The sequence below is a fragment of the Acanthopagrus latus genome, chromosome 1 (assembly GCF_904848185.1).
Source record: "Acanthopagrus latus isolate v.2019 chromosome 1, fAcaLat1.1, whole genome shotgun sequence".
NCBI lineage: Eukaryota > Metazoa > Chordata > Actinopteri > Spariformes > Sparidae > Acanthopagrus > Acanthopagrus latus.
The window spans coordinates 10,587,494-10,611,676 of record NC_051039.1 but is presented as its reverse complement, the minus strand read 5'-3'; the positions used below and the strand labels follow the sequence as shown (position 1 = coordinate 10,611,676).

Genomic DNA, 24,183 nt, shown 5'->3' with positions numbered 1-24,183 from the left:
GAACATTTTAATGATACTCTGTACTGCAGGATCCATATGGATATTATCTTCAAAGTGTGGTATCCGAGGTGCACCCCTTCAGGCAAAGGATAAAAGCACTGCACCTTTATTCTCTTACTAAGGCTAAACTAAAGCAACTTTGCTCCACAACGACTCCGTAGTGTAACTCATCCACACCTACCTGTTTTAGAGATCTGAAACACATAAAATCCTGAGGGAGAAATTCTGCTGCTAGTCTTTCTTCAGTCTATCTGCTGATATGATCTCTACTGAGCAGAGTTGCAAGTCAGAAAATGCCTCTGTGGACTGCAACTGCTAAAAAATAATTCGCGTTTGATCTAAAGAAGAAGAAGAAGAAGACTGTTAGAATCTATTCACCCCGAATGATTTCGAATGGTTTTACCCTGAAGGATGAGCGGATTTTTGGCTGAGTTAAAAATAGAGCTTTTTTCACTCAATGTAACTTCACTTGGGAGGTGAAGGCAGGCTGAATGGATAGAGCTGGTCAGATTCCAACAGCACTTGGCTGTGAGGACACTTACTCACTACTGCGTATATGACCTCTATACACCGTATAATTTAACATAATCACACATAGACGATCAAACCCACAGCTCTTCTCAGGTAACCGCTACACAGTGCAGACATATCACTTATCCTTGGACACAGCTGGAGGGAGGGGAGATGCATTGCAACTGGCTTTACACTGTGATTATCATCAGAGTGAAATTATTATCATCATCATCAACAGAATCATCACCTTAGAGAAGCAACAGCGCATCTGCCGTGTCCAAGGCTAATCAAAATGTGCCCAGGAAATGTTTTCAGGAGTGAAATATTACATTAGGCCTTGAGTTGGGTGGTCTGAACTAAACAGGGAAAAAAGTCAGAGGCAGCGAGTACTTGATGAAAAAGGTTCTTACATCCCCCTGATTCTCTCTGCAGGTGTTTCATGTTTCCCAGAGTCTCTGAAGGTGTGACTCACTGTCTTTATTGAAGACTCTTCACACACGCACACACACACACACACAGCAGAGACGCATTCTCAAATGCATCTGACTTTATTTATAAGTCTGTACAAAGGATATCAAATACCTGTCTGATGATATGTGTGAGTGTGTGTGTGGGTCCTTCATCCCTTTTTGTCCCATTTTAGATTCTGGATTGGATTCACTGTCCAGTCAAATGCCTCAAGATGAAGGGTGTTGTGGGCTGTGACTAATGATTATCTAATTATCAAATAATCTGCCAATTCCTTCGTCGTTTACAGTTTTCCAGGTTTTCAATAGCTTATTCAATTCAAGCAACAGTCTTAATCACAAAAACAGTTGGTGAATAAAAGAAGACAAGATTTAACACATTTGAGGGACCAGGAATATTGGCATTTGAGTAAAAAATGAATCAATTCTCAAGTTGTTGCAGATTCATTTTTTATTTTATGAATCTGATGTCTCGTTAATTCTTTACTGCTCTGGTATATTCTACATAATGTTAAACAAATAATTGAACATCTGGCAAAACTATCTTGTTAGGAGGTTGATGTGAAGATTGACTGAACTCTCACGTCTATCCAGTAAATAAACAGAAAATTGTCTTTGGTCAAGGGAACTGCTGCCTTGAAAGTTAACGTGACAATAAAAACTAATTTGCATGAGAACATTGGTCTTTGATAATACAACAAAGAAATTAAGTCACAACGTCTGAAATTGGCTAACCAGCTGTAGCTTTATATCTAATGGACACTGTATGAGCGTGGAATCTAACTTCTAACCTAATTCTCAATGAGGAAAGATTTGCTTATTCCTTAAATTGTCAAATGATTCCTTTTGAAGAAAAAAATTGATTTTTGGGTATTTAAAGTGTCAACAGACAAAGTGTGAGTTTATTCTACCATTCAGTCTAAAATAGAAATGGACTGGCAGGTAACCTTCCTTTCCATTTAGCAGACTAAATGATGTAGTGATAGCGAGGTTTATAGGGAACCAGTGTAAATACTTATGGTTTCATTATTCTAGATCAATCACACTGTGTCGTAAACAAAATGAAATTCTGAAGCAGAAAACTTGCCAGTTTATATAAAACTGACAGGGCTTCACTCCTGTGTGCACAGGTGTGTACTGTACATATCTGTGACTGTACAAAAGAAGCTGTTTTCCATGATGGAAGACCATATGTGAAGAAAGAAATAATGATACACACCGTGCGACGGTTGGTTGATTTGGGTCTTGAAGAGAGTGATGTCACTTCAGCTTTCAAACACACATCCACAGTTTCACACCTCCTCTTCCCCTCAACCACACACACATATACACACAAACACAGCTTGAGATTTTAATCAGAGAGCAGTCCTGCTTGTGCTGACCAGGCCAGGGGTTTACTTGGCCAGTGTGTGCGTGTCTAATCAAGGATGAGAGGAAGTGGTGACAGAGCGAATGTACCAATTAAGCAGGCTGATTGGGCTCTATTCCACTGTGGCAAAAACAATCTCTCCCACAACAGATTGCAATCTGACAGCACCAGATGTAATTCATTAATTATACTGATAAAAACGCCCCAACTCCATAAACCTCCATGCTGCTATTCACTTTTGTTAGTTTGGCATTTTTATGATGAGTTATGGGTTTTTCCTGAGGTTGTCTGTTTGGTGTGTGCGTGTGTGTGTGACTGTGTCGCAGCAACTGCTTGATTTAAAGTTTTGAACTTATTTTGAGAATTCATACATTTTGCAGTTTTGTTTGCGATGAAACTAGCATAGTAATATTTACCAGGGCTGGTACAATGTCACTCTCAGAGGATAACGCCTCGGACAGGGTAAATATTAAGATCGTTGCAGTCAGTTTAGCCTGAAAAGACTTCAGATTCCAACTCTAATGAGAAAACCTTTGGTTATGGGCTCAGAAGCAAAACACCAGAGCAAACAGTGAGGTTGTTTTTAGAGGAATGTGATCTTAAAAAAAACTTTTCACCGTAGTTAACTACGGTATTAATCTAAAAGGTTTTTCAGGCTGAGGCATGTTTAGTAATATACTCAAAGAATAGAAGAGGTGGTCAATGTTTTGCAGCATCTTGGGCCAAGAGGGATAAAGGGACTGTTCAGAGAGAAGTGAGGGTGGGTGGAGGGTTTGGGGGCTGCCTCACCTTGTCAGAAAGGTTCTTGAGTGCATCCCTCAGTCCAGGGGATGAGTGCTCCTGGGCAGCCTGGAGGAGCTGGTCTGCTAAGCTTGTGATGAGGGGCTGGAGGAGGCTCACGGTACTGAGTACCTCCTGAGCTTTGGCTGTGTGCTCTGGAGAGTAGTAGATACATTGGTAGGCAGTGCTGAAGCTGTGGTGGAAAAAAAATAACACATCAATTCACATTTGACAGATCAGCAGCTTCATGGTCAAGGACTGGATACAATTTTGACATCACATATGGACGTGGCCAAAACCTGATTGAAAAAGAACTGGGCCACAGCTGCTTGTAGTGAGACTGAAGCCACTCTGGACTGAGCTGTCAGTTCTTTGCAAGCATGGATGGATCTTAATGTCTATGTATTTATCGTAATACATTATGGCGGCACATTATTAGCGGCCACAGGGCTGCGCTCTTTGTACCATTATCTGTTGGCGATATCTTGTGTGCAAGCTCATGATGTACTTGTGTACTAAATTTAATTTACCTAAAAAACAAAACAAAACACACATTTGCAGGAATAATTGATTATATTGTTACTGTAGAATTGTACAAAATTTTACATACATGTGAAGTTTTGCGACATGTACAACATTTCTAAATTTGATCTGAATTGGCCTTTGTGTTTAAGAATTATGGCCAGGTAAGAGCATCAGGCCAGGCACTCAACTGACGAGCATTTAAACTGGAATGATTTGTCATTCTGCAAAAATGTGGGAGAGGAAGCAATCAAATGGAAAGAGGCTTGGAGGAAGAGAAAGAGTAATTATGATGTAGAAAAGAATAACATGCTGATACTGATGACGTCAACACGGTTTCTTTTGATGGTTGTTGTGGAGCATGCTTAGATTCTTTGTGCACTACGCTGCAGCAGCTCTAAACGCCACTTGTGACACCCAAATTAAGCTTGAATGCCCTGCTGCGAATAACAAATGCAACCTTTCCTAACAGCTAGCAAATTCAGCTAATTGTATTTAGCTTGCATCACAGGTGTAAATCAGTTCCTGACAGCATGGATACAAATTAGACACAGTGTGGCTCTGGATCTTTGTGAAAGGGACAGAAATATAACTGGTGTTGTCATGACAGCAGAAATGCTTCACAAAAACTCATCAGATCGAAAAATGTGTTACAGGCAGGGATCGTCACATAACAATGTCAAATGAATATTATTGATAGTACTGGGAGACAAATAATTGGGTTTTATTTACTATAAACATTACAAGGTGGTGCATTGATTTTCTGAGCACTTTTCTTTATGTGTTGCTACTTTTGCTGTGTTGAAAATGTACAACGGCAACGCTTTCCAGGTACTCTGCCTGAACTGTCAAAATGGACCTGCAGTCCAATGTCAACCCTATTTCGCTTTATGAATAATTAATCCCTTCCTCATTTCCAGGGAGCTATTTAATCTCAGACAAAAACACCTTTTGTCAGTTCCTAGATTCAGGGCAAATCACTCCAATCAAACATTCTCCTCGGGTAAAGTTCCAGTGACTTTCAATGAGTTTCCACTGACTTCCCGCCATCAGACGTAGCACGGAGCGAAGAAGTCATTTGCAACCCTCCCAGCTAGTTTAGAGTCAGCTCTGCAAGCCTCTATGTAGGCCAGACCCTAGAGCCAGATCCTAAGGCATAATTGACATAAGAGACAGAGAGGGAGAGGGCGGGAGAGAGGGTGGGAGGAAGGAAGGGAGGTGCACATACAAAAGGCTGGCAAAATACAGTATTCTCTGCAGCGCTCCTAATATTTTGCAGCGATGGAAAAAGAGTCAGTGCTTCTTTAGAAGTCGCCCTGCGTGGAACAGCACTACCTGATGTATCAATAAGTATGAAGGCCTTAACAAATTAGCCTTGCTGTAGTAGCTACTAGCCACTTACTATGTCTTTGACTGGCAGACTTTAAAATCTTGGCCTTGTCATTACAGCTAATGAGTCCCCCGGAGAATTACCACCCACAAGCTCAAAGCTTATCAAAGGAATCACTAAGTGAGCGAGACACAGGGCAAACAGTTCAAAAACTCAACCCATACCAAACACCAACATTGCTTCCTAACATGAAAATTCTGTTATGCCCACTTCCATAACCATACCTTTAAGTGAAACAAGATTACAGGCACAGAGGAGACTGTAATTGAATAATCTAGTGCAACAAAGTAAAGTCACTAAAGCCGCTTAAATCCTCTGTGTGCTCACATTCGTCTTATTACGTTATGCAGAACTAAAGACAAAAAAATAAATAAATAAATAAAAAATCTCACAGGTCTGCAACAATAGAAATACTCCAGAAAAGAGGCAAAGGAGAAGGTTATTGGAAGAGCATAATTGCTTCAGCCACTGAGATTCAATAACAGCGCTGTTGACTCATAAGTACAAATCCAATCCCATTAGGGAGCCTATGCAGGAAATAATGAATGTTGGGACCTGCCACCTGATGCTAGAGGACAGAATTGATCCCCTCTAAGGCTGGCTAAGGCAAAGAACTTTAATTGCCTCATCAGCATTGCTGTCAGTCCAAACGGGTCTACCATGACAGCAAACCATGCAGAGGTAAAACAGCATAAATCTGTGAATGCAAACTTGATGAAAGGCCAAAGGGGATGATTGCATCTGATTGTCGTTTCAAGCCTCGGGTATGTCTTCCATTCCTGATGAAATTTGGGAGTGCTGTGTGCCAACTTTTTAAAACATGATGCCAATAAAGCTGCTGTTGAGCGCAAAAATACAAAATACAAGAAAAATACAACAGTGCTGCAGAAGTATCTGTTGTTGAATATGTGTCAGACAGGTGGTGATTGAACCCTCGGGTAATGTCTGAGGCTACAGTCTTTGCTGTCATTGGAGTGTGTGATCTCCAGTATTAATAAATAAATAAATAAATAAATACAGGAGCAGAAAATCCACCCACCTGTCTGTCTAGATTCTACGTTGGCAGAACTTAGCCTCAAGTGAACTCACAGCATGCGTGAACTCATGAAGGCCTCCTTCTCTTCACTTATGATTAAAGCAGCCCCAAAAGAGGAACTTGTTATTCACTGCTTGTTTAAAGACTAATTTCATGCTGAAATCTTGGTGAATTTCTTTCAAGCTAAACATTTTGTTCTTAAGAAGTTTGATCAAACCAATTGGAGCGTTTGATATCAATAGTATTGTTATGGCGTGTAGCGCTATATTATCTATGATGATCCTAGAGAAAGCGGAAAATCCTTTAAAAATAAAATAAAAGGTTCAGGGGCTCTCTGAACTTCAAATGTAAGTCCTTACAAGAGAAGCATTGCTGGGGAATGTTACACAAAGCACTGCTTTAAAATGCATACAATCTCTGCTTACACTATACAGATGTGCATAATGTGAATGTGAGTTGTGTGATCAACCATGTTACTATTTAATCATCGTCATGCTATTCATAGATATTTGTGTATACTTCATGTTAGATCTAAGAGACTCAGTGGAGTAAAGTTCCATATATGAACTATAGAGCATGTCATGTGAACTGGTTGCTTACATGTATGATGAAATGCAGCTTTATGATAATAGCTTGCTAATGCCCACAAATGGTCATTTATTTCATTTATCTCAAAATTGGAGCACCACTGCATGAAAGAGGCTTAGTTGCACATATTCCATTGAAGAGCACATGTACAGTTAATTATAAACAAGGACTAATGACTCATTGTCTTAATAAGGACCAGGAAACCATTTTGTATACTTTTACTACTAGTCAATGCAGTGAGGGCAGCGCACAGTCCTCAAGATGCGTGCAGCAGAGGTTACCCTGAGGCCGTGACAAACAGCATGATGTGGAACAGTGGAGCAGAATCATGACTGGTCATGTAACTGTGGCTGGCTAAGGTTCCAGAACTGAGTGACTAAATAGAAGTATTTGTTGTAAAAACTCCTCAATAACTGTTTGTGGCTCACATTCAGTTTCTTCATGGTCATTTTTAGTCCACACAAAAATGTAAAGACCTGTGTAAAAAGATGGTTTTGTTTGCGTTTGGCAGCAGTGACTTTAGTGGGGTATGTTAGCTAATAAAACGCAACCATTTCTGATTCAAATGAAGTTGTGCATTGAGACAGAAAACAATAGTAAATGTCCTGTATGCTCAGACACAAGAATTTAAATCAACTGCTATTTGTAGGAGCAACACTTCTTCCATAGAAGATTAGTTTCCTCTTAGATGAAGCTCCTCCAGATTCCATTACATGCCATCAGTACATCATAATGCTTTTAGAAGGAATTGCTGTCGGACCCCAACACATTCACTGAAAATGTATGATAATGTATTCTTCTTAATCCTGCCTCATTTCCATGTGCACCCTGGGTACATGACGCGCCTCAAGCCATGAAAATACCGAAGGTGTGCTGCCACTCCCTCAGCACAATATGCACACTGCCCTTTGACTCATGAAATGATTACCCTTAATTTTCTCATGATTCAAGTTTCACACAACAAACGGCACTGGATCTCCAGGAAAAAGTATCCGTGCTGACACCTTTGCGGCCCAACTGTTCATCAGGTAAACCAGTCGATGAGGAGACTATAGTCAGCTAACAGATTACTTAAACCAGCAGCTTTGTCCAGGATGAACTTCCTCTTTGGTTTACCTACATTATCAATAGGAATTGGTTATAACAGTAATGAGAGGGTGGAAACCACTGGGCCCAGCGGCCTAATTAAGCCAGCATCTCCAGCGCATGGCTAATTAATAGTGGAGAGGAAATTAATGAAAAGCTTGTGGCTTGCTGCTGACAGCCAGCAGGAGTAAAATGCAGCTACGTCAGCAGAGAGCCCTGCAGCACTCCAGGTGACTGCCAAAGCCTCCTTCGTCATTTAGACAGCATGCTTTAATCAAGGTTCTAGCACCAGGCCACTGCCATACCACAGTGAAAATATAGTCTTTGCTATAGATACATGCTGGAGAATCTGATCTAACAAACTCCATCTGCTGTTGAATCCTCCACTGGGCACTGATCTCACATCAGTTTTCAGAATTACAGCCAAAGTTTTCCTCAGTGACTCAGACACAAGCGAGAAACCCTGATCTAAGACCAGATAAGTCTCAGGGCTACTGCCAGCGTCCATCGCCATCACAAAACAGAACCTGGAGCAGGCTGACTCCAGAGCAGGCAAAGAACTAACAAGCTGCTGTCCATCAGCATGGTGTCCAAGCCACTGCCAATGTCCTGTCACTGAACACACACTGTAATCCTGGGAGGAAGTTATTTTGTTGGACAACATGCTGCTAGTCACATTAAATCTGAACATCGGCCCCGAGAGACTCTATTAAGTGTGTGCAATGTCATTTCAACCACTCCAAGTGTCCCAGAAATGTGTCATTGGGCTGTTCTGCTTGACCAGGACGCCTGGCAAAATGACAAAGCTTCCTTCCTCTCATTTAAGGCAGACAGGATTCGAGGAGCCCCACTAAACAGCTTCTGCACCTACTAAATACAGCTGACCTTACGGACAGGACAGCTAACATTTCACTGAAAAACCACCATACATACCTCTCTCTCCCAAACATTTGCAATAAAACGACACAGACACAGTATCAGTCCAAGCAGGAAAAGACTGTCAACGCTCAGATTCAATAAAAACCTGTGTCCAAAAACAGGGGGGTTGCATCGTTATGCAGATTAGCTGAATAATTCAGAAGAGGCTGTTAATGAAAGATTAGGCCACCTCAGCAAATCCACAGCTCTGTCTACAGGGTTCAATTAAAAACGGATAAAAATCCAGTGACTTTTAAAACAGCCATTTAAGTGGGACTGCATGCATTAATGAAAGATAAATGCTCTTGCCCTGTGTGTACATGTGCAGGGTTTCTGAAGGAATACTAAGTGTAGCTATTGATTAAACTCTTTCCTGGCCCATCCTGAGAGACAAACTACATTGCATACTCTGGTCATTGCCAAGTTTGGCCGATGCAGGTTTTTAATGGATCCGGAAAGAACCCCCCTCCCTCTCTTCCAGTGTCCAGGGAACAAAGACGAATAGCTCTTTTATTGCCCTCCTGGTAACACCTCTGTGCGCAGGTTTTCCTTTTTTTTCCCCCCCTTCCTCAGTCCCTTTCCATATTCTCTTTGATGAATTAATATCACAATGAATAGCCAAGTCTCACATCTCACCGATTGTTCCGTTTTTAATGAAATGTGATTACAAAAGGCCGCTTCTGAAAGGCGAGACGACGATAAAGAGTGACTGCCTCTGTGTGCGCACACACGTGTATCTTTGCTCTGCTAAAATAAGCTGACTTTCCGTCCAATTAAGTGACTCTCGACTGAACACACACACACGACTACAGCTCTACACATTCAAACACCACTGAGAAACCCTGCTCGGGTCGTTCTAGGCTAAAAGTTTGGTCAGACGTTTAGCGCATGCATTATAAAAGCAAGTGAAACCATGACATAATGAATGTTCCTCATTTAAACTAAACACGAACCTTCATTAAAATGACCACTGCGAAAACTGCAAAATCGCAGACGGGCGGACTTTATTCCAATTTCTGACGCCGACTGACAAATGACTGCATTCCAGGTCAAACATGGATAAGGCTCAGTGCAGACCGTAGTCAGTTAGCCAGGCGGAAAATTGGAAAATTTAAGCTACAGTGAGTCATTAGCTAAGTCAAATATGAAACAAAAAGCTCTGTCTCCCTGGAGAATTCTTTCTGAAGTCTAATCTTTCATTCAAAGGAAATGATTTCACTTCAGTGGATTCTCGAAAATATGCTAACCTTATCATAGTTCATGCTAGCAGATAAAGCTGACCATCTTCAGCAAAGTCACTTGTGCACTTTAGCGTAAAGAAGCCCTTTTTTTATATTTTATTATCAGCACAGGCTCCCAACTATTTTCCCATCAACTTATCCATTTCATACCCACACCTCAGCCCTCATCCCTCTTGCCTCTCTTTCCCTCTTTCTTGAGCTGCAAACTCTGTAACTAATTGGATCTGGCATGGTCTGTAATGACTTTGCACTCTATGGGGAGCTTTGGGAAAAATCACCCTTCATTTCTTCTGGCATCACTCAACTGACCACATACTGAACTCCAGTGACATATACCTTCAGCCTGCATCCAAAGGGCAAAGACAGCAAAAATGACAGTATACTGCTGATCTCAGGCTCAAGGAAGTCACACAGGTATGTTGCCTCAGTGCACTTTTAGTCAATGCATTTACATTAACCTTTGTTTTCTCTGTGTGTAAATACAATCTCAGTAGCATGGTTTTTCATTTTATTTCAATTTTAGTCAGTCAACCCTGAGTATGCGTGCAGCGAGCAGCTTCGGTCAGTAAAGGAAACACTCAAGACAGATTTCTTCCATCTAGTGATCAAGCAGAGAGCTGGTTCACAGCCACAGAGTGAACTCAATCTAACACAAAACTCAATATGATGCTCCCGGTGTGTCACTGACAACAGCTCACAAAATATCTCTAGACTGAGCACTGGTCCGAGCAAAACCATCATATTACAAAAATAGCTTTTCTTAGAAGTGACAGTTATTTTTGCTTGTTAAATATTTAACAGGGAAATTGATTGATGCTTGTAGAGCTTATTGTAGACGTGTACATTTCAGGTTTTTGTGCTAACAATATTGATGACTTGGTTGACTCAATTGGTTTTGAATTTAAGAGAATTTTGAGAGCGAGCGGGGAAGTTGCAGCAAATTGTTCAGCTATTCAGTGACAAGTTAACGTACAACTTCAGAGGGAAGAATAAAAAAATGCTTGCTAGGGAAAAGAAGCCGTACAGAGGAACTTCTGACTCACCAAACCTTTTCCATCATGCCTGTTGCCTCCAGTCAAATTGAGCTGTCAGAGGCAGTGGAGTTCCAGTCTAAATTCAGCATTGCTCGGCTGTAAGTAACTGTATGGAGCTTGGAAAATCAAGTCCACAGGCCAGGGACAAATTTGTTTGTCACTATCAATTATGCCCAAGTTAAATTCTTTTGTCAATACAAGCCGGTTTCCACCCCAGCATGTGTCCTGTATTAAATCACCCATGCTCCCTCGAAACACCACGGTGCACATGTTTGCAAGGAATTAAATGTCTTACCTCTTTTTCTCTGCTTCATATCTGCTAAGGAGACGCTGCAGACCACCACATTTGAAGCCCTGGAAGTGGGCTGCCGGCGCACCGACGGTGACAATGTCATAGAATGCATCTGCAGAGAGAGAAAATAGATTTGACAGGTTAAAACCCATGACATGTATAATAAAGCATCTTGGAAACATCGGCACGAAATGGACCTTGAGGTGAGAAAATTAGATTAAAACAAGATATTATCCAAGTCAAAGCGTGTTTATTTTTTATTCCAAATAGATGTCAACTTCATTTTAAATGGAGTTTTTTGTAAAATTATTCTCCACAGGGATACTTTTATCAACAGTTACTGGTACCTGACATGAGGATTGATTAAATATTTATGAATATACCATGCAGCTATTCCTGGGCATTAGTACACATTAGATTTTTAAAGTTATATGGTGAGATTACCTTTTGTAACCTGCACACAGCACTTTTAAGCCCACACTGTATTTATGCAAAGAAATGAGGCATGACATTATTATGCACTGTGCCAGTAAATGTGTTTTTTTTTTTTTTTTTTTTTTTTTTTGGCGCACGTATTTCAGGTTCATTTATATTGTGTCTACATCACTCTATTACTAGTCATCTCTCTCCAGCCGTCTTTCGCTCTTAATGTAGTGTTGGTCCCATGTTAAACCAGAAGGACGGCCAATGTCACAGTGCTTCATTTCAATTTGCACACCGTCGTCAAAAGTAAATAAACACTTCACAGACGGCTAGGTGGGCACAGAGGTGCTTACAACAGGCCTTGTTTTGAATGAGTAATGGATGAGCTGACAATTAAATCCAAAAAAACAGGGAGGAGAGGGGGTGGACAGGGGTTTATAGGGTTGAATATTTTGGTGTGGTTGAGAGCCAGGTCAGCTAATGAACACCCCCGGGAAGGCAGCAGTGCACAGCTCTACCATAGGAAAAAACAATGCTTGAAAAATTGAAATTAATGACAAAACGCAGCTCCGAGCTGTGTCACAGAAATGTGAATGACAGTGTGGCCATCCCCTAACGACACCACAATAGACCAATGGTGGTTTGATGTAGGGGCTTCGCTCCTACCCACTGCTTCTACCATTAATTATCCATGCGCCTGACCATGAGGCTCCCTGTCCGACACGCGTTTGGCCCCGGGAGTTTTCAGATGTCCAAGTTCCCTTAATTGGTTTTCCCACACCAGAGGAACACTGAAATACAATGGCGGGTGTTAAAACATCAAGCACAATGACCAATTTGTGCTTGATCTGCCCACTCTTCCTCTCACACCATCCTTTTCTCAGTAAATCAACAGCCGAACAAGCTGTTTAAGTAGTGAGAGGACAGGTGCTTTCTATAACAGGACTCTGGTTGTGGTAGTCTGGATGAGTGGTTATTATTCATACTTAACCCACTCCACAATCCTGTTTTACAATGACAAAGTATCCTTTTACATGACCCAAATGAAAACTGAACAATACTTTCAATTCAGCTTTGCCAAGCTGAGCATTTTAGGCAGTAAATATTTTGCAGTTGTCATTTTGGAGACAGAAGAAAGCCATTCACAGCAGAACAAATGAATACAGTTTCAGCTCAAAGTGTTTTTTCTCCTCTCGATTTCCTCTTCTTGCTGGATGATAAATAGACAAAATGAAAATGAATGGTTTAGCATTGTCGACTGGATTGCATACCCAAGCTCAATGAAATGCATCGCTTCAGAAAATCAAATGGAACAATAGAGCAATTGACCACAGTTGGAGACTCGACTCCATTAAGGAGCAAGTTGAAGTGTTTCCTGAGCGTGACTGACTGCAATCATTTATTCAACGTTTTTTTTCCTTTTTAAGTCGAACAAAATGTGCAACACAATAGTAATTTACTAACAAATTACAGTGAATTAAACCAGAAGGTGGACAGATATTCAGACTAAATGGTCATTTTGTAACAACATTCTTGTCGGATGAGGCTTTAATTGTAGCAAAACCATTCAGCAAATTTCACATTAACATTTGAGTGACCAGATCCCAGGAAACCAAATGTGGAACAAAGAAGGTGTATGTGTGGGACAATGTTGGACAGGCTACCAATGGCGAGAGGTAGTCTGAAGTTTGGTCCAACACAATCTCCAAGTGTGGAAAAATGACAAGTCCTAACTTACTACCACAGTTTGCTGAGGAAAAAGTAATCCCAGCTTTTCCTTTGACCACTACTCAAGACAAGTGATCCATTAGTTGAAGACACACCTCCAAGCAGGTATCCCTCTACTAATGGAATAACAAATTCCTGCCACGCTGTACTGAGTTTTGAACATTTTGAAAAAAATCAGTAAGGTATTCAAAAATTCTGATGTTAATGTCTTTTCCTTAAAACACCATTAATACATGCACCAGATGCACCAGACTTCTTAATTAGCATCATGAAGCCGATGGGAGCTGTGTGTATCCTGCTGGTCCTGCTTTAGTCTACAACGTGCAGATCAGCTAAAGCACCACTGCCTGGAACTCAGTCAAGGTGTGAATTGGGCCCACGGTGGGTAATTATCACCATGTCTATCAATCAATTGACAAACTCCTCTAAGGCTCCTTTCATCTAGATTTTATCCCCCCTTCTCTGCCAGTGCCAGATGCAGGGGTTGTATGATGACTTGATTTTACGTATTTTAACTGTCATCCCTGACGTCTTCACTGGAAAAAAAACTCAGCTTATGTCAAGGTTTGTCTCTCTACAAGTTTTCATCAATCATCGGGTCCATAGTTGAAATAGAGCCCACTCACAGATAGTGAGGCAGCAGTTAGTCGCCTTAATAGACTGAGACAGTTCCAGGGCAATAACAGGCCCTGCCAGCTAGAGAGCAGCGGTGGAGGAGACAGGCTCGTCTCCCTCTCCGGAGATACGCAAAGGGCTTAATTAGTGTTTTGTCTATCTTTCTCAGGCCAAGTTAATTCTCACCTTTCAGCCCGGGTGATGACCTAGAACCACCCTGTCTGAGCCCTCTGAGTGTCTCTGACAGATGGAGAAGTCAGGCATAGAAAGACAACAGTAGGTGACAACCGCAGCAGCTTGTGGGAATCTGTGTCATATGAAACCACCTGTCTGAAATAGCTGCTTTTTCTGTCCAGAAGTTTCTGATAAGAAAGCTTTTGAACCATGTTTCTTATGGGCAGGTTTTTAAAGTGGTTTTAAACAACTTTAATTGCTTTGATTATTTTTAAATGTACAATGTATGAAACGACAATAAAAAACATTGTGACAATGTAAAAGGAAACACATGTAGTGATAAATCTACAGAGAATTAAAACCTCAATCTGCTGTTTCCCATTATGGAGTTTCATAGCGTGATTCAGCTCATTGTTCAGCAGTCTGGCCCACAACTTGCTCCCATAGTGTCATTTTCAGCCCAAGCAGGCAGTCAGCTTCACTAAAGAAGACTCTAAAAAACCCACCATAAATGCAATGTTCATCCTCAAATGGCAGGCAAAGTTAGCAACTAGGTGATTTGGCATTTGGCAGTTAAAGAGCCAGACATTTCTCCCAGAGCAAAAAGAGAGTATATACTGGGCTGCCAACTGATAATGTTATTTAGCAACTGCATGAAGCAACTGTTTCACCATATCAAACTGAAAGCTGACGGTATGTCAATGCTGTGTCTGCAACTAGTTTCCACTTTTCCCAAAATAGCCAAAAAAAGCAGCTACTGCTACTCGGTTTCAGTGCGAGGTGTAATAATAGGTCTAAAAAGAGCGTAATACCTGTTTTTCTGGGGCACGTCACCCTCATCCTCTGGGTGTGCAGGTTTATTGGGATGAACTCCAGAGATTTCTGGGCTTTGCAGCAGCTTGGCTTGAATGAACGTCCTGGAAAAAGAAACCACAACAAATAAAAGTCATATTGTCATAAACACACTGAATGGAAGTTTCCAAGATAGAAACATCACAATGAAAGCTGGCTGTGTTAACGAAAGGCCTCAGCGTCTGCTACAGCTATACTCTTAACAACATGACTGCATTATATGGCTATTCTCCTAATCACCTTGTTCATGTGCATATATAGACACAGGAACAGATAAGCAAAGATAAGACTATAAATTAGATTGATGTTCAAATGTTGTCTTTGATTTTTTCAGTGAAAGAAAAAAAGCCTTGAATGAATCCCAAGTCAACTGAATGACTTGGGATCTATTTAATGAACAACTGAGTGACAACAGGGAATACATTGCACCAAATTAAAATCCATTTAAATTAGCGATTGCAGAAGTAGCTGCAGTGCAGATTCAATTATGCACTGGAAGGATGTGGGGGTATTCACAACTTGATAATGACAATATTCAAAGGAAAGTGTTGGGACAGAATGTAACACTATTTTATATTGTCTCCACTGAGTGGGTGCTTAATGACCAAGGTTTGGACTACAATAAACAAATTACAGTACAAAGTTTCAAGCTAATAAATCCAAATGTTCCCAAAGAAAATACTTTGCCATTGGTTTAAGATGAAAAGGATGTTAAACCTCCAAACCATTCCACTTCTAAATGCCCATGCAAGACCATTTAACACTCGTCTATACATATCAGACTGATAATGTATCAATTAGAGCGCGACAATTATCTCAAGTTTTTTTTTCAATCAGCTGCTTATGACATCTTCTAAAGTACAATGTAATCCTTTAAGCACAGGATTTTATGCCCTTTGCAGTCGTTACTTTGCTCAAAACGTCCAATTAAAATGTTCTGCCAAACGCTATTCTTTGTTTGTGGCTTATAATTAAGCTCAAAATCACAAACTGACACTCCATGTTGGCTGCTCCAATCTCAAATATGTAAATAGGGTTGATGGGCCTCTTTGAAATGAGGCTAGGCTTTCAAGAACAATCATGCAACAGAGGCAATTTAGAAGTGTTGTGATGTTTGCCAGCGGAGGTAAGTCACTAAAAAAGGGGAAGCTATTCAGAACAGACTTAACAGAGGAACAAAAATTCTCATATAACAAAGATTCATAATCAAGTCTGGCATCGAAACTTTTAATTAAATCCCCTTGTAAGCCAATAACCTGACTTTTATTTTCTATCTCAAGCATTAAGGTTTAGTCAAAACTGCTCCAGTACAACTTTCATGATTTCCAGCTTGCATGCAGTGGTCACAGAGGATGATGGTGTGTGATGAACATGATGTAATTCATTAACCCAAATTGTACTGTAACAAATTTAAAAATGTTTTTATGGAAGTGAAGGAAATATTAAAACATGCATGTGTGGATCTATACATTTTATATCATACTATTTTTATAATTAATTTATTAGGCCTATCAGATATGTTTAATACCTATTTAAGGAATTACTTAAGGATTACTTGAGATTACTTTAATAATATTTTTCTATCTCTTTGTAACAACTGTGGTCGGCAAGATTTCCTTTTCTTTGTTTTTGACATTATCTTTTGTGATGTGTTGTCAGCTGTGCTGTGATCACTTGACACACACCATTGTTGCTGATGAATAAAAACTTTCATGAGGAGAGATGTATCAATTGGCGTTACAGCAGGACAACAAATATATTCATTACTTTACTAGTATCAACAAATAATAACAGAAAGAGATGTTTTTAAACATGCTGTGACTGTAGACCTGTTGTTATCTCTAACTGTGAATGTTTGACAGCAAAATGAATATGAAGCAGGGATTTAATTAAACACTTATGATTCTCTAAAAGACTGACAATTTCTTGACAAAAGTAAATCATTTCATATTTGTACCACAGTAAAAATGAAAAAAAAAAAAGACTGACATTCTGCTACTTTTTTAGATTTTACATTTAAATATTATGACTAGCAATATTGTTATCATAATGAATTACTGTTATGTGATGATTATTGCATACAGCACACATCCAAGTTCACAATACATGTTTGTTAATACTTTCACATTGGGAGACAGAGAGGAGTTACAGACGACCTTTGACCTTTGAATCCTTGTTTTCGGCATTTGTAAGCATGAAACCACTGGACATTTTTCACATTTGTGAAAGTAACACCACTGGTTATTCATAAAGGAGAACTCAAGACAGTTTCAAGCTGTGTTTGTAGTGAAAAATGACGTTTGCATGTGATGATGTTTCCCTGACCCTAAGTTTGTTGTGCCTAAACCTAAGCAGAGCACAAGCACAGCGTTGTGACAACAGAGATTTGAAAACTGAACCTAAAGAGAGGTTGCAACATAAACAGATGTGGTTTTACATAAACATACTTTGCGTATGTTCCCTGCACTAAAGCTCACAATGTATGTTCATTGCAGCATACTGACAAAAAGACTAAATCAGTATGTACACCTTCCATGTCTTCCATCTGATTTGTGGTATAAGTCAGATGAACTCAGGCATTGGAGATGAGCTACAAATGGAGCAGTAAACACTTTTACGTCCTGTTCTTAATTACACTTGAAACAACAGACCAGTTTGCATCAATCAAAGCTTCAGTGCTGCAGAAGGCTTATTTTCACATATCACCCTGGTGAGAAAGCCTTTTACCCTCCACAGATTTTTTACGTTTTGGCAAGTTGGCTAAACAAGAAAACAACTGCAACTCCATTACCTGAAGCTGCTGAGAAATGGATAACACTTTTGACAGTGATGTGGCTTATTATTCTCAAGCACTGGAAATCAATCATGTCATCTTCCTAAGGTGGTAACAGATTTGCTGCTGCTTATAGACGTGCAAATGTAAACAGATGCCATTTCTAACCACTGAATATACAATCTGAGCGTCTGGAGGTTCAGTACCAGGCGCAGACCAGGAGCTGACTGCCTAATGAGCTGCTGCCTTAGAAACCAGACAAATGCACACAGATTGCAGCTGCAAACTCAATGAAAGCCACAGCACGTATTTGTTCGCCATTTTCGCAAATCATTTTCTTAGTCAGTGCACTCAATATGAGCACCAGAGAAACATTAAGACGTTCAATAATTCATACAGTCCTAAGTACACCTTTGTACCATTAGCACATATGATCTCAACTAGCCAAGACATGCATCCTACAAGAGGCCCCAGAGGGCAAGCGATGTGATCATTTGCTTAACATGACCAACAGTTTACAGGCATGCCACTGGCTCCATGATGCTCCACTTAGGCACAATGTGCTGTGAGCTAAATGTTAATATCAGCATGCTAACATGTGCACAGCGACATGTTAATGTTTAGTAGGTAATATTAACTAGGTTCACCACCTTAGTTGAGCATGTTAGTACTCGCTAATTACAATTAAACACACAGTACAGTTGAGACTGAAGGGAATGTAATTAATTTTGCATGTATCTGGCCTTGAATCAGAATGAGATAATGGCGCGAAATAAAAATGCGAGGATCACAAAGTTGTTAAAATGGGTCTTCTAGAGACAGGGTAAACAAATTACTTTATTGTCCAATGGCCAAATGAAAAGTGAATGTTTAGATTTTACCACCAATATATCACTTTTGTTTTTCTGGCTGGGAAGTGAAGGAAATCTCCCAGCCACTTGCATATTTTCATATTTTATTTGGTGGCTGGTGCTAATTTTTTTGTCCTGCCTAGGCAGCTCAAATATCCATTGAAAATTAAAAAAACAGAAACATCAATGTCAGGCCAAGTCAATAGTCTTCATCTGCTGGTGACCATCAATGTTTATGACATAATCCATCTTCAACTGTTTTTTCAGTTTTTTCAATCTGTATACTGTTTCCATCCATAGTGCCAAACCTCTAGTGTGAAGTAAACTGTTTGTGTACATGTATTCACTCATTTAGAATTAAACTATTGTCTTCAGTGTACGTCAACACATTTATTTGCTCAGAGAAGGATGAGCTGTTAACAGGTTAACAATGAAGTTACTGGTCAGGCTGTCAAGGCTTCTCAGTGGGCTTCCACAGTTGGCTGTAGAGCTCTGGGGACCAGGCTAATCGAGCTAGTGACCGTTGTCGGTTAGATGAATTAGTCATATCAGATCCCCATCTGTTTGCCCAGGTGGGCTGGCTATGTGACAGAAGGGCTGGTTGCCAGCTGGCCTGACCAACATCTGCCCACTATCTTTTCTTTTAATTTTTCCTGTCATTTCTTTGCTCTTAGTCACTTTTATCTAGTCTTTTAAAACCTTCAGAAGTTGAGTAACCAATATCCTATGCTTTTAGATATTTCTGGCTGAGTGCCTGAGGACAAGCTGAGAGGAAAAAACAAGATCAAGAAATACAGCATCCCCCCCAAAAAAAAAACAAAAAACAGTGGCTTGTAAGTGAGGTCTGTCAGATCAGTGCAGATCTGTTTAACTGTTTCATCTTCTTGGTCCGTGGCAATAAGAGCACAGCAGGCTTCTTTTTTTTTAATCAATTCACAGTTAGATACGTTGTAGACATAGAGGAGGATTGGACACATGCTGTGTGAGCCAATGAGTCATGTTTAAAAGTACAATGCCCTTTAATAAACATCTAAATCATCTTCAGTAATTAATTTTAAGGGCCTTTCTTTTCTATTAATATGTTTGGATGCTTACTGTAGTAACCTGCAAAATATTTGTGCAGACCACATCTGAACATCCTCTCCTGGAGGCAACATACTGCAGAGACTACTGTTCTAATACAGATACTAAAGAGAGAAAGTAAGATATGAGCCTTAATCTACAATACGAAGCTCTGGGCATTAAGCTGTAGTTATCCCATAAGTGGAGTTTAAGAGTGACTGACAGTTTTGTGCTGAGAAGTGCTGGCAGTATCGGAGGTCCAACAAACACCGCGCTAACAGGATTACGCCTGTGCCTTTAATTCGCCGGCTGGTAAACAATGAAAGCGGGGATGATTAATTTATGAATGGAATACAGTTATTAGAGCATTTGAAGTGTTTGCTGAGGTCAGCTCATCATTAAAAATGGATAAAATGGAATCAGTGAGGGTGCTGAACATGAACATGGGGACGCTGTCTCGTCCTCCCAATGGACTGCTTCTCTTCCTCTTAATCTTATTCTACTACCTGCAGTTTCTCCAGCTTTACTGTTCTTATGAAAACAAATTGAATAACAGCAAAATACGGAAAAACCGACATCTGACCCCTGAAATGTACACAGACCACTGATTCTTCTTTTGCGCATGAAAATCCCTCTGATTCAGGTTTGACCTTAAATTATACATGCATTAGCCAGCCTCAAATATAAATGCATAAATAATCCTATTTAAGGACAGCAATCCTCAGAGCCACGTGAAGTCTGCAAAACGAGCTACATTGAAAGCATAATTCAACATTTAAAAGACCCTAATTCTTTGTATTTTGTGTCTTGCGGTACTTTAATATACAGACATGAAGTACGTTTCAGAGACAAACTCAAAGCAGGAGAAAATGGACAGCTAAAGAATTTTACCGAGACTACTTGTTGTCTTTGTGTGTTAACTTAACAGGGCAACACAACACTTTTCTGGTCTTAACTCAGCATCCATCACCCAGTGCCTTTTGCTGGACGCTCCAAGCGAACAAGTGCCAATAATATAAAGCGCAATATATATTTTCCGAGCCTAGTTCTTACACAAATGCCACTCACTGCTTTTTTTTGGTCACCATTTGTCGTGTTTCTGTAATCATCTTGTGCTTGTCTCCCCTGAACCTTCCCTGCTCCCTTTCCTGGTCTTCAAAATCAAACCACCTCCACACCACACTCTGCTTTACTCCAACTTTATTCTTCACCTTTGTTTTAATGATATTACTTATCAATAATTAATCTAGCAGCAGCAGCCTGCCAGCCTGACTTGTTTTAGCAGCGTCTATCATCCTTTTAAGTAAATGCAGGGCTGGATTAGATTGGTGAGTCAGACAGGGAATCCTACACGTATTGCAGCATCTGGGACACACAAGGGACTTGTCAGGAACCATAATGACCAAGACCACATTATCCATTTCACCTCGTCCTTAACTCCCTCCCTCAGAGCTCAGGCAGGCAGTGCAGAGGCTTAGCCACCATCATCTCTTATCAGCTGTGCAAAGCAAAAAGCAGCAGAGACAAATATCTCATTATAGGGATGAGAGTATATCAGAGTAAAATTAATCAGTAGCCATAATGTTCCTATGTCCACAGCAAGTTAATATATGCATTGGAAGAGATTGTAGAGGGGAAAAGGACCAAATGCAGAGTGATCGATCAGCGTATGAGCTTTTAAACGTCTGTTTTGTTGTTCCTGCTAAGATTTTCATTAGTAACAATTTAATGAGTTAAGTTGAGGACAACGGCAGATAATTACGGTACGGTAATACAAACACCTAACATCTGTTGTTTGGTGCAATAAAAGGAGTTTGTTTCTTTGAGGGCAAGGACAATGCCTGCTGTGTACATAAAATGAACACTGTTGGTATGTAGTGTGAGTGTTCCTCTTGCTTTTGAGTGATAAATAAACACAACAAAAACATCACCTACATATTTCTAAATATATCTCAAACACCTGCTCATCAGTGGCATTCTGTGGTTAAATCACACGTCCGATGTTTCCTTGTTCAACGACAGCGGCAAAACAGAAACAGCCTAATTACTTTCTGTGTTCACATCTAACTGAATTGATTCATTTTATTATGTAAAACATCTGCAGTAAGTGTGCAAAAGATTTCTGCATACCGAGCAGAACACTGATTATTTGTAAATGAGATGCAAGACTCATGTTTGTGAGATGTGTGTCAGTTATTATGTGCTCTACAAACGGTTAATTTCACAAAATGCAGAAGAGCACATGGGCACACACATTTCAATTGCCCCTGAAGAAACTTGGGTTGCTATGGAAACTCTTTAACAGAAAGTAGATAAATGAAACAACCTCTCGCTAAGCTTTGCTATTGACTGAAATCAGCCAGAATCCATATTTCAACTTAAAGTTCAGATCGGGTTGATCAGGTTAAAACAGAATCAACACCTAACCCACTCCTTATTACCCCTGTATAACCCTCTGTATTTATGGAAGACACATACAGTAGGAGACTACTTGAACCACTAATGAAAAGAGAGTTAGTCAATTGATAAAGCATGTAGAGACACTTGCACAAGTTAGCCTCTACTTCCACTTTTTCGCAATACAATGATGTGTTGACTCTCAATCCTTTGGAGAGATAAAAGAAAATGATAAAAAATTCCTGAACATCCAAGGACAAATGATGATTAGAAGAGAACAAAAGGATTTTCATCTGCCGGAGCAGAACCATATCTGAACAATGACTCCCACGCACCAAACATCTCCAATTTCATAACCATGTGTGTTTGTGTGATTCGGAGCAAAACATCTTTTTGCAATACAAACACAGAGTCTGCGCGTTAGATAATTCTCCTATTAACATATATTACTTCCATTCAATGTTTTGGACACGATAAGTGTAGGAAGGGAGCATTATCTATTGTTACTAGAACTTCTGTCTAGCCCCTATTATTTAAGGTGCTTGGATGTGCACAGTAAACTTTTTCTAAAAAAAACAAAAAAACAAACAAAAAAAACACCTTTGTGAGAACATTTGTTGATACAGCTATGAAAGGAAAGGTTAGCAGCAGGTGCAGTCGTACCAGTAATCTTGTCCAGTTCAGCCAGAGTCTCCTGGTAGGAGTTGATGATTCCTCCATATCGTGTCATCACCTCTTTTCTTAAGTTGTCCCAGTGAGGAGACAGCTCCCCCAGCTCCCTCAGGTCCTGCACCCTGCAGATAAACACAGATCCATTAGGACCTCTGTGGTCTTAATGGCTGTTAAACAGATCATTGATGAAGTCCACAAATCTTGGCTTGCTTCTGTGTTTAAAACAGTAGACATTACATTTACATAAAACAAAAGAACGTTTACATAAAACAATCTTATTTAAGGACGAAAAACTATTGAGTGTAATGTAATGCTACATCCAGTTTTTTGGGTCACACATGCTTCCCAAACCTCCTATCTCAACTTTCTAGTTTAGCAGATGATTAACATAAACACAAGCTTGCACACACTGAACCAGACACACATGCAACACACAGTTACATCCCGTAGCACCCTGTGCTGAGCCAGATAAACACATTTCTGAACCTCAGGCTAGTAGCTGGTGCCCACTTATCCACTCTGCCCTATCAAATTCCTCCCCTGCTCCTACCATTCTTCGGCCATTACTTATGAAACAGTCTTTACTGGTGTCACTGGGGCGATCAGTTGCCTCTGTTTCATCTATGTGCCAGCTGCCCAAGGCCAAAATCATCTGTGCTCATTCTTTGGGTAACAATAGTTGGTGTATGGAGTGTATGTCTGTGTTTATGTGTGTGGATGGGGGGCTGATTTCCTACTAGGAAGAACAGTGTCTTTCATTGGCTCATTATTTGCATGTGAATGGTGACATCAGATAGAGAGATATCATTCAGAAACCAGCCCTCCAGCATCATTTAAAAGTGAATTGCAGTGATATTATAGAGATTAGAGGTTGAAGGAGGTTCAATATAGTATTCAGGAAAACAAATGGATGGGCCTATGCATTGCTTTCATGATAATGAGCCCAATTTTCAGTGATTACACCTCATACATTTTGTACACTGTACGTCTTCAAATGAAAGCCTGTGTGTAAAAATGCTTGTTGGCTCGACTTGTTGTTAAGACCAGGCATAATTGCTTGAATGCATAATGTAGTAGTTATTTCTTTTTTGTAGTTTAACTATGACAACAAAGCATTAGGTGCTGAAAGCCTCTCCTGACTGTTTCCCTGTTTCCTCCAGGTAAGTACAATATTTTTAGATTACTTTGATGTATTTCAATACGCAGCAGTGATAGAAATGGTGCCAGAGACAAGGAGACAGAATGAGTCAAGGTCATATGTATGATCAAACCCACCACAGTTTAATGGTGTGGGTTCAGACAAATTATCCACACGAAAAACAAACTAACAAGGAAAAAAAAACTAAGAAAGCAAATATATTTTAATATGTGTCTCTTGTGGGTTTCCACTCATGCTGTCC

The 24,183-nt window shown here is 40.1% G+C and overlaps 1 protein-coding gene across 10 annotated transcripts in view; it reads right to left on the bottom strand.

Moving 5' to 3' along the window:
* inpp4b (inositol polyphosphate-4-phosphatase type II B) overlaps positions 1-24,183 on the bottom strand; it is a 243,448-nt gene that overhangs the window by 35,722 nt on the left and 183,543 nt on the right. For all 10 annotated transcript variants that reach the window (XR_005075785.1, XM_037102442.1, XM_037102456.1 and 7 more), the window contains 4 exons: positions 22,775-22,905; positions 14,989-15,093; positions 11,240-11,348; positions 3,139-3,322 (listed from right to left, as the gene is read on the bottom strand). Coding sequence is in view for 9 of the 10 variants with exons in the window: in XM_037102442.1 (XP_036958337.1) it covers positions 3,139-3,322; positions 11,240-11,348; positions 14,989-15,093; positions 22,775-22,905 (529 nt within the window). In the remaining variant the exon portion in view is untranslated. The remainder of the gene's footprint in view (positions 1-3,138; positions 3,323-11,239; positions 11,349-14,988; positions 15,094-22,774; positions 22,906-24,183) is intronic.